We start from the raw sequence: 9,028 nt of genomic DNA, 5'->3' as shown, positions 1-9,028 counted from the left end.
CCGCTGCTCTAACACTTCTGGTGTTTGCTGCTGCATGCGCTGCTGGTCTTGCTGGTACTGCTGCTGCTGCTGCTGCTGCTGCTGCTTCTTTAGCTGCTGCCCGCGGATCGGCTGCTGAAATTCCTGTGCGCCAGCCCCAGAAATGGGGTGCTGCTGCTGCTGCTGCTGCTGCTGCACATACTGCAGCAACACGCGCTGTTCTCCAGCAGCAACACCTGCAGCAGCAGCAGCAGCTGCTGCTGCTGCTGCTGTGGGGTCGGCAGCAGCAGTGCATGCGGGGCCCTCAATTTCCAGCCGCAGCTGCTGGGCGCAAGTGAAGCCTTCGCTGCTCTTACTGTTTGCTGCTGCTGCTGCTGTTGCTGCTGCTGCTGCTGCAGGAGCCGCCCCTATGGAGCTGAAACAATCTGCGGCTGGTGCTGCTGCTGCTGCTGCTGCTGCTTCCGCTGTTGGTACAGCTTGCTGCTGCACAGGCCGTTTGGTGTCGTGCTTGCCCAACATGTGCTGCTGCTGCTGCTGCTGCTGCGGTTGCTGCTGCCGCAAATGCTGGTTCGCAGCAGGCCCTTCTTGCTGCTGCTGCTGCTGCTGCTTGTACTGTAGCAGCAGCCGCTGCAGCAAGGCTGTGAGTTGCTGCTCGACTGCCCACAGAGACTGCGCCTTGGGGTCCTTCACGCTGCTGCTGCTGAGGGCAGCAGCAGCAGCAGCAGCAACAGCTTGCAGCAGATAACTAATATCTGTTTCATTCCCTTTTACATTGAGCAGCTGTGCTGCTGCGTCAAGTTGCTTCCTTTTAGCTGCTTTGCTGTTGTTGGCAGAGTAAGGCTGCTGCTGCTGCTGCAGCTGCTGCTGCTGCAGCAGCTGCTGCTGCCACATCCCCTCTTGCTGGCTTGTGTTGGGAGCGCGAAGCTGCTGCTGCTGCTGCTGCAGGCGCAGCAGCTGCTGCTGCCTCAGGTACTGCAGCGGCTGCAGCAACAGCTCATTGAGCTGCTTGTGCCTTGGCCGCTGCTGCTGCTGCTGCACCTGCAGCGGCTGCTGCAGCTGGTGCTGCTGCCGCTTTGAGCCCTTGACTGAGTATTCCTTCTCTGGGCTGTTGCTGCTGCTGCTGCTGCTGCTGCTGCTGCTGACTAGCATAAGCGTGCCGTGCGGCAGCAAAGGGGGGGCCCCAGCAGCAATAAATTGCTGCATGCTGCTGGGCCTAACTGCCAAAAGGTCGTAGGGGCTGTAAACTGCTCCTTGCTGCTGCTGCTGCTGCTGCTGCTGCTGCTGCTGCTGCTGCTGCTGCTGCTGCTGATCCAACGCTATCACGCCTTCAGCGGCCGTGAGATGGCTTCCCTGCTGCTGCTGCGGCAGCAGCCGCTGCTCAAGTAGTTGCTGCTGCTGAAGAAGCTGCTGCTGCTGCAGCTGCTGCTGATTCAGTGGCTCGCTGCTGGCTGCTGCAGCAACCAGATTCTGCTGCTGCAGAAAAGGCTCCGCGTATTCTGCTGCTGCATGCAGCGGCGCATCGAGTTGCGAAGTCCCTCTTTGAGCCGGATAAGTTGCTGCTGCTGGTGCTGCTGCTGCTGCTGCTGCTGCTGCTGCTGCTTCTGCTGCTGGCGCCTGCGGCTGCACGAGGCTCATCAGCTGCTGCAGCTGCTGCAGCACTGTCTCTCTATCTGCTGCTGCTGGGCCTATAGCGCGCAGCAGCCTTTGCAGCAAGGCTTCTTGCCACTGCTGCTGCTGCTGCTGCTGCTGTTGGTGTTGCTGCTGCTGCTGCTGCTGCTGCTCCAACAGCTCAAGCTGGCGACGGCGTTGCTCGTGCTCCTCCTGCTGCTGCTGAAGCAGCAGCTGCTGCTCCTGCAGCTGCTGCAGCTGCGAAGCAGCACTATGGCTTTTGTGCTGCTGCAGCTCTGGAGGGGCACAGGCCCGGACGCTCTCTATCAGCTGCTGCTTCGGTGTCTCCTGTGCTTCTCGCTGCTGCTGCTGCTGCTGCTGCTGCTGCTGCTGGTCTGAGGCTTGCTCCAACACGTGCTGCAGCACGTGCTCCTTAATGTCTGCATGCACTCTGTTGTCAATTTGCTTCTGGATCTGCAGCAGCTGCTGCTTAAATTCTGGTGACACTGCAGCAGGAGCAGCAGCTGTTGCTGCTGCTGCTGCTGCTGCAGAGGCGTCATCGCGCTGCATGTCGCTGGAGACGTGCTGCTGCTGCTGCTGCTGCTGCAGCAGCAGCTGCTGCTGCTGCCCCTGTCTGTCTAGCTCCGGCTTCTCATTTGCAAAGCCGGTGTTCGTCTTCGCTGCAGCAGCAGCAGCAGCAGCAGCAGCGGCTGCTGCTGCTGCCTCCTGCTTCCCTGCTGCAGCAGCAGGATCCCTTATCGGGGGGAAGGCAACCAAAAAGAGAGGCTCTAAGCCAGATCTTGCTGCTGCCAGCAGCAGCTGCGGGTGCTGCTGCAGCAGCCGCACGAGAACTTTGCTGCGGTGCTCTTCGTCGAGTTCAGCTGCTGCGAACAAACAGCAGCAGCAGCAACAGCAGCAGCAGCAGCAAATATGGAGTTTGTCTTGCTGCAGCAGCTGCTGGCCAGCGCAAGCTGCCAATACACCCAGAAGCACACGCAGCAGCAGCAGCAGCACCAGCAACAGCAACAGCACGAATAGAAGAAACAGCAGCAGAAGCAGCAGCAGAAGCAGCAGCAGAAGCAGCAGCAGAAGCAGCAGCAGAAGCAGCAGCAGGTTTCGCACTGTCGCTAGCGAATGTGGCCAGCAGTTTCAGGAAGTCCAAAACAGAAAAAACTGGCTCTGCTGCTGCTGCTGCTGCTGCTGCTGCTGCTGCAAGAGGTTGTGCTTCAGTGGGTTCTGCTGCTGCTGTTGTTGTAGCCTTCGAAGCAGCATCTGCTGCAGTTGCTGCTTGTTCTGCTGCTGCTGCTGTTGCTGCAGCTGCTGCAGACTGGCTGCTCACAACCTTCGGGGTTTGTGGTGTATCAGCAGCAGTTTGAGCTTCTGCTGGAGAGGCAGCAGCAGCAGCAGCACCAGAAGCTGCTGCTGCTGCTGCTGCTGCATCCGCAGTTTCTGCTAAAGGAGAAGCAGCAGCTGCTGCACTGACTTCTGCTGCTGCTGCTAAGGGCGTGCTGCCTTCTGTGTCTTGCACTGTTCCCTCGGTGCTGTTGCTGCTGCTGCTGCATGCAGCAGCAACAATGGCGTCGGAAGCAGCATCCTTAGGCTTCTTCGCTGCTTCTGCTGCTGCTGCAGCAGGTGCTGCTGCAGCTTCTGTTGCTGCTGCAGCTGGTGCGGCTGCTGTTTTGGGCTCGGCGAATAGCTGCAGCAGCACATAAGCAGCACTGCTTATATGAGCAGCAGCAGCAGCAGCAGTAGCAGCAGCGAGTTCAGCAGCAGCAGCAGCGAGTGCAGCAGCAGCAGCGGCAAAGGCAGCAACGTAACCGCGCCCAACATCACCAGCAAAGCCGCTTGCAACGGAAGCAAGACCAGCAGCAGCAGCAGCAACGGAAACAGCAGCAGCAGCAACAGCAACAGCACCACTACAAGCACCAGCACCAGGAGCGCCAGCAGCACAAGCAGCAGCAGCAGCAGCAGCAGCAGCAGCAGCAGCACCATTACCAGCACCAGCACCACCAGCACCACCAGCACCAGCACCGCCAACACCAGCAAAACCAGCAGAAGCAGCAGCAGCAGCAGCAGCAGCAGCAGCAGCAGCAGCAGCAGCAGCAGCAGCAGCAGCAGCAGCAGCAAGAGCCCACCTCGCTGTACTGGGGAAACAAGGCCCTGCCAGTTTTTCTTAAAAAGGGCTCTTCGCAAAGTGAATTTAAAACATCAAGAGGAAGAGCTGTTGCTTCCAGCTTCGCCAGCGCTGCATGCAGCTGCCCTGTTGCTGCTGCTGGTGCTGCTGCTGCTGCTGCTGCTGCTGCTGCTGCTGCTGGTGCTGCTGCTGCGGGGATTTCCAACTCTGGCGCACACAGCCGCTTCTCGCTGCTGCTGCTGCTGCTGCTTTGCATAGAATTGCTACCCTGTGCTGAGCCAAAAGCTGCTGCAGATTCGGCGTCGATCTGCTGCTGCTGCTGCTGCTGCTGCAGCTGCTGCTGCTGCTGCAGCATGAGCTTAAACGCCCGGAGAAACAGCAGCATGTCCGAAGCTGCCCAAAACACAGGATGGCACACAGCCAGGCGAAGCACTGGCTGCTGCTGCTGCTGCGGTGGCTGCAGCAGCAGCAGCAGCAAATCCTGCAGCAGCGGGGACTTGTCAAGCTGCACCCACAACACGGAGCAAACCCTAAACCCTAAAACGTCAGCGTCAAACCCTACACCCTAAACCCTAAACCCTAAACCCTAAACTCCACACAAAAAGGACTCCAAAATCCTAGAACTGAGCGACAAACCCCAATAGGGAAATCCTAGGAGCCCTAAAGGTCCCTAAACCCTAAACCCTAAACCCTAAACCCTAAACACTCAACCCCAAACCCTAGACGTTAAACCCTAAACCCTGAAGCTGGCGAAGTGAAGACCAGAAGCCTGCCACATTAATCGAAGTAGCCTCTAGGAGCCTTCGAAAGTCCTTCACCCTGAACCCTAAACCCTAAACCCTAAGCCCTAAACCCTAAACCCTAAACCCTAAACCCTAAACCCTAAACCCTTACAAGCTTGATGTTGACCATGTCTCCCTTCTCCATATTGGAAAGGGTTTCCTTTGGGTTGTCGATTGGCCCGTAGGGATGCAAACCGCCACTCACAATGTTGAAAATGCAAGCACCTGAGCAGCAGCAGCAGCAGCAGCAGCAGCAGCAGCAGCAGCAGCAGCAGCAGCAGCAGCAGCGCAGCAGCAGGGTATGCATTACTTGTGCGTCTGCGTTTGTGAGCTGATCTGGCTATAGATGGGGCTTGGCGTGGTCTGAACACGTCCCGTGTTGCTGCTGCTGCTGCAGCAGCAGCAGCTGCTGCTGCAGCAGCAGCAGCTGCTGATGCTGCAGCTGCAGCTGCAGCTGCAGCTGCTGCTGCGACTGCTGCTGCTTCTGCTGCTGTACACAATTTGCTTCAATCTCTGCAGTGTCGCTTTGAGCCGCATGGGCAAAGTGGAGTACCTCAAACTCCAGGCGCCAAACCCTAAACCCTAAACCCTAAACCCTAAACCCTAAACCCTAAACCCTCGAGCTCACCCAAAGACCAGCAGTCTGCGCTTTGCTGCAGTGCCGTTGGAAGGTCTGCCAATTTGTAAAGAGCAGCAAAACGCTGCTCTAGGGCTGCATGCAATGCTGCTGTTTCTCCTGCTGCTTTTGCTGCTGCTGCTGCTGCTGCTGGGACTGCAGCAGCAAATGCCGACCCTGCTGCTACCTCGGGCATGGCGGGCGCGCTGTGCGACGCAGCAGCAGCAGGAGCTGCTGCTGCTGCCACTGCTGCTGCTGCTGCTGCTGCCGATTTGTCGTGCAGGACCATGCAGGTGTCCCCCTGCTGCAGCAGCTGCTGCTGCTGCTGCTGCGAATGCAGCAAGTGCTGGTGCTCCGCGTGGAAAGCCATAAGTGAATTCAGCTGCTGCTGCAGCTCTTTTAGCCGACAAATTAAAGTGGGAGAAGTCCACAGCAGGCGGTCCGTGTCATCTAAAAACTGCAGCAGCAGCAGCAGCAGCAGCAGCAACAGCAGCAGCAGCAGCAGCAGCAGCAGCAGCAAAAACAGCAGCAGAACAATAGAAATAAATGTGTGCGTGGAGTCACTGTGCACTTAACTGCCGCACTTGCCGCTCGACAGCACCGCATTCACAGCACCAGCAGCAGCAGCAAAAGCAGCAGCAGCAACAGCACCAGAACCAGCAGCAGCAGCAGCAGCAGCAAAAGTACCAGCACTGCCACCACCACCAGCAGCACCACCAGCAGCACCACGAGCAGCAGCACCAGCAGCACCAGCAGCACCAGCAACACCAGCAGCAACACCAGCAGCAGCCGCAGCAGCAGCAGTCAGCTGCAGCAGCAGCAGCAGCAGCAGCAGCAGCAGCAGCAGCAGCAGCAGCAGCAGCAGCAGCAGCAGCACCAGCACCAGCAGCCGCAGCAGCAGCAGCAGCCGCAGCAGCAGCCGCAGCAGCAGCAGCAGCAGCAGCAGCAGCAGCAGCAGGAGCTGACGAGTTTGAGGGAGAGCTGGGCCTTGACGAGGCAGGGAAGAGTGCCAGTTTTGAGTTCCGCCAGCAGCGAGAGAAGTCTGCTGCTGCTGAGGCTGTCTCCGAGGAAGACATCGAAGGAAGGCAGCAGCAGCAGCAAGTTGTTGGGGTGTATCGACAGGTGAGACCCCACACCCCCGCACAACGCATGCACCTGCAGCAGCGACTGCAGCAGGTGCGACACCAGGTCCAGCACTGCGCAAATAAACCCCAAACCCCAAACCCTAAACCCTAAACCCTAAACCCTAAACCCTAAACCCTAAACCCTAAACCCTGGCTGCGCGGGGAGCAGCAGCAGCAGCAGCAGCGGCAAACCCTTTCGCGCATTTGCTTCCGGCCCAAACCCTCGCGGCGCTCGCCGTAAACCCTAAACCCTAAACCCTAAACCCTAAACCCTAAACCCTAGCAGGCACCTCCTTGGGGCGGGAGGAAAGAGCCCGCAGCAGTTTGCTGCTGCAGCTGCTGCAGGTTGACGTGTTTGTGGAGAGGCCCTGCTGCTGCCTGCAGCACGACGAAGAGGTCTTTTCTGCCGAGTGCAGCAGCAGCAAGGCTTTCTGCTGCTGCCACCTGCAGCCTGCCGCCGCCGCTGCTGCTGCTGCTGCTGCTGCTGCTGCTGCTGCTGTGGGGTGCTGCTGCGGGGGCAGCGCGCCGGGCGAGCCCGCGCCGGGCGCGGTCAGCGCTGCGTGCGAGTGCGCTGCTGCAGCAAGCGGCACCTCCAGCTGCTGCTGCTGCTGCTGCTGCAGCGGCAGCCCGGCCCGCTGCTGCTGCTGCTGCTGCTGCTGCAGCAGCAAAGCTTGCTGCAGCAACGCAGCAGATTCAGCTATTGGCGGCCCCTGCAAAACAGGAGCCACGGGCGGCAGCCGCCGACCGAACCCTGCTTGCGTTGCTGCTGCTGCTTGCGCTGCTGCTGCTGCTGCTGCTGCTGCTTCTGCTGCTGCTGCTTGGGCCGCTGCTGCGCTCAGCGCGTTCTTCTGCCACAGAGGCAGCGGGGGATCCACCGCAACACCGTTGGCAGCAGCAGCAGCAGCAGCAGCAGCAGCAGCAGCAGCAGCAGCTTTGTCTCTATTTCTTTTATTTATCTTCATGTTTCCCTCTGCGCCAAAAGGTGCAGCAGCAGAGTTCTGCAGCAAAGCAGCACCAGCCACGGGAACTCCCTGCTGCTGTCTTTGCCGCTGCAGCAGCTCCAGAGCCAGCTGCAGCACAAGTCGGTTCCCGCCGGCTAGGTTAGCTGCTGGCTGCTGCTGCTGCTGCTGCTGCTGCTGCAGTTCCTCCTGCTGCAGCAGCTGCTGCGGCTGCGGCTGCATGTGCGGCTGCTGCCGCTGTGAGTGTTGCTGCTGCAAATGCAGCTGCCGCGGCAGGGGCTGCTGCAGGTGCTGTTGCTGCAGCTGCAGCTGCTGCTGTTGCTGCTGCTGCAGCTGCTGCTGGTGAAGGAAGTGCTGCTGCTGTTGGAAATGGTACTGGTGCTGTTGTGGCTGCGGCTGCAAGCGCTGCTGCAGCAAGTGCTGTTGCTGCTGCTGCAAATGCTGCTGCTGCTGCTGCAGATGCTGCTGCTGCAGGCGCTGCTGCTGCAAATGCTGCTGCTGCAGGTAGTGCTGCTGCTGCAGGTGCTGCTGCGGCATATTTTGCTGCTGCATCTCCTCCTGGTCACCACGAATCACATGATTAGTTTGCGGCTGAAGATGCAGCCTGTGCTGCTGCTGTAAGTGCTGCTGCTGCTGTAGGTGCTGCTGCTGCTGTAGGTGCTGCTGCTGCTGCAGCAAATGCTGCTGCTGCTGCAGCTCCACGAGTCGTTGGCGCAGCAGCTGCTGCTGTTCGTTTAGATTCTTATCTCTTTGTCTGCTGGCCTCAGCAATGGCTTGAGCAATTGAGGCCAGAGGCTGCTGCTGCTGCTGCTGCTGCTGCTGCTGCTGCTGCTGCTGCTGCTGCTGCTGCTGCTGCTGCTGCTGCTTGGTTGCTTGTCCTTTCGCCTGTCCAGGTTGCTGCTGCTGCTCGTGCTGCTGCTGCTCTTGCTGCTGCTGCTGCTGCTGCTGCTGTTTGGTGACAAATGAATCAGCAACCTGTTGGCTTTTTTCCTTTGGGAACGCGATTTTGTTTTGCTTTTCCGTGGCAGAGGCCTTGTTGCTGAGTTTGCTGCTGTTGCTGCTGCTGCCTCTGTTGCTGCTATCTGCTGCTGCTGCTGCAGCAGCAGCAGCAGGTCCGTCACGGCGGGGCATGTGCGGCATTTTTAGGGCAATGGGGACCCCTGCTTCCGCCGGCGTAACCTGTTGGGGCCCCCTTAGTGAATAAGGGTGTGCTGCTGCTGTTGCTGCTGCTGCTGCTGCTGCTGCTGCTGCTGCTGCTGCTGCTGCTGCTGTTCGATTGACGCTGCTGCTGATGCTGCTGCTCTACCTGCTGCGGTGCAGTTGCTGCCTATGAAGATGTAGCCTTGTGCAAGATTTCCAGCATCGATAGGCAGACACCAAGGATGATTGCTGCTTCAGCTGCTGCTGCTGCTGCCGCTGCTGCTGCTATCTCAGTTTCTGCTGCTGTTGCTGCTGCTGCTGCTGCTGGGCCAGAGAGGAGGTGCTGCCGCATTCCACGGCGATGTGGGCAACAACTGCAGCAGGTGCGTCGAACGGCTGCGCGCGGTTTGCCACGTGTGTTGCAGCAGCCGCTGCTGCTGCTGCTGCTGCTGCTGCTGCTGCTGCTGCGGCTGTTTGTGTTGTTACTAGGACTTCCAGTGCCACTGTCACTAAACGCTTTCAGAACGGACTCTCTCTGTTTCAGTCAGTGGTTAGCAAGGACACGGGTGTCGCTGCTGCTGCTGCTGCTGCTGCTGCTGCAACTGCCGTCGCTGCTGCTGCTACTGCTGCTCTGCTGCGGTCCGGAGGGCTACAGCACCTACAGTACCTGCTGTCAGGGATTGTTA

General features: G+C 59.4%; 3 protein-coding genes across 3 annotated transcripts in view; 1 reads left to right on the top strand and 2 right to left on the bottom strand.

The window, feature by feature from the left end:
* Positions 1-5,489, bottom strand: part of ENH_00006090 (hypothetical protein, conserved) — a gene marked incomplete at both ends in the record, with an annotated part of 8,267 nt that extends 2,778 nt beyond the window's left edge. Inside the window, 5 exons of the mRNA XM_013578503.1 lie at positions 1-2,471; positions 2,710-3,283; positions 3,723-4,226; positions 4,616-4,728; positions 5,132-5,489. The exon at positions 1-2,471 is cut by the window's left edge and continues 2,778 nt beyond it. Of these exons, the coding sequence (XP_013433957.1) occupies positions 1-2,471; positions 2,710-3,283; positions 3,723-4,226; positions 4,616-4,728; positions 5,132-5,489 (4,020 nt within the window). The remainder of the gene's footprint in view (positions 2,472-2,709; positions 3,284-3,722; positions 4,227-4,615; positions 4,729-5,131) is intronic.
* Positions 5,490-5,665: 176 nt separating this feature from the next.
* ENH_00006080 (hypothetical protein) lies at positions 5,666-6,355 on the top strand (the record flags this gene model as incomplete). The annotated part of the gene is made up of 1 exon (XM_013578502.1): positions 5,666-6,355. The coding sequence occupies one exon, from the start codon at positions 5,666-5,668 to the stop codon at positions 6,353-6,355; it is 690 nt and encodes a 229-aa protein (XP_013433956.1).
* Positions 6,356-6,515: 160 nt separating this feature from the next.
* ENH_00006070 (hypothetical protein, conserved) lies at positions 6,516-8,342 on the bottom strand (the record flags this gene model as incomplete). Its single annotated transcript, XM_013578501.1, has 1 exon — positions 6,516-8,342. One exon carries the CDS (start codon positions 8,340-8,342, stop codon positions 6,516-6,518), a length of 1,827 nt encoding a protein of 608 aa, XP_013433955.1.
* Positions 8,343-9,028: the final 686 nt, after the last annotated feature.

The sequence above is a fragment of the Eimeria necatrix genome, genomic scaffold (genome assembly GCF_000499385.1).
Source record: "Eimeria necatrix Houghton genomic scaffold, Enh_scaff117, whole genome shotgun sequence".
Lineage (NCBI taxonomy): Eukaryota > Apicomplexa > Conoidasida > Eucoccidiorida > Eimeriidae > Eimeria > Eimeria necatrix.
This window is presented reverse-complemented; position numbering and strand designations above follow the sequence as displayed.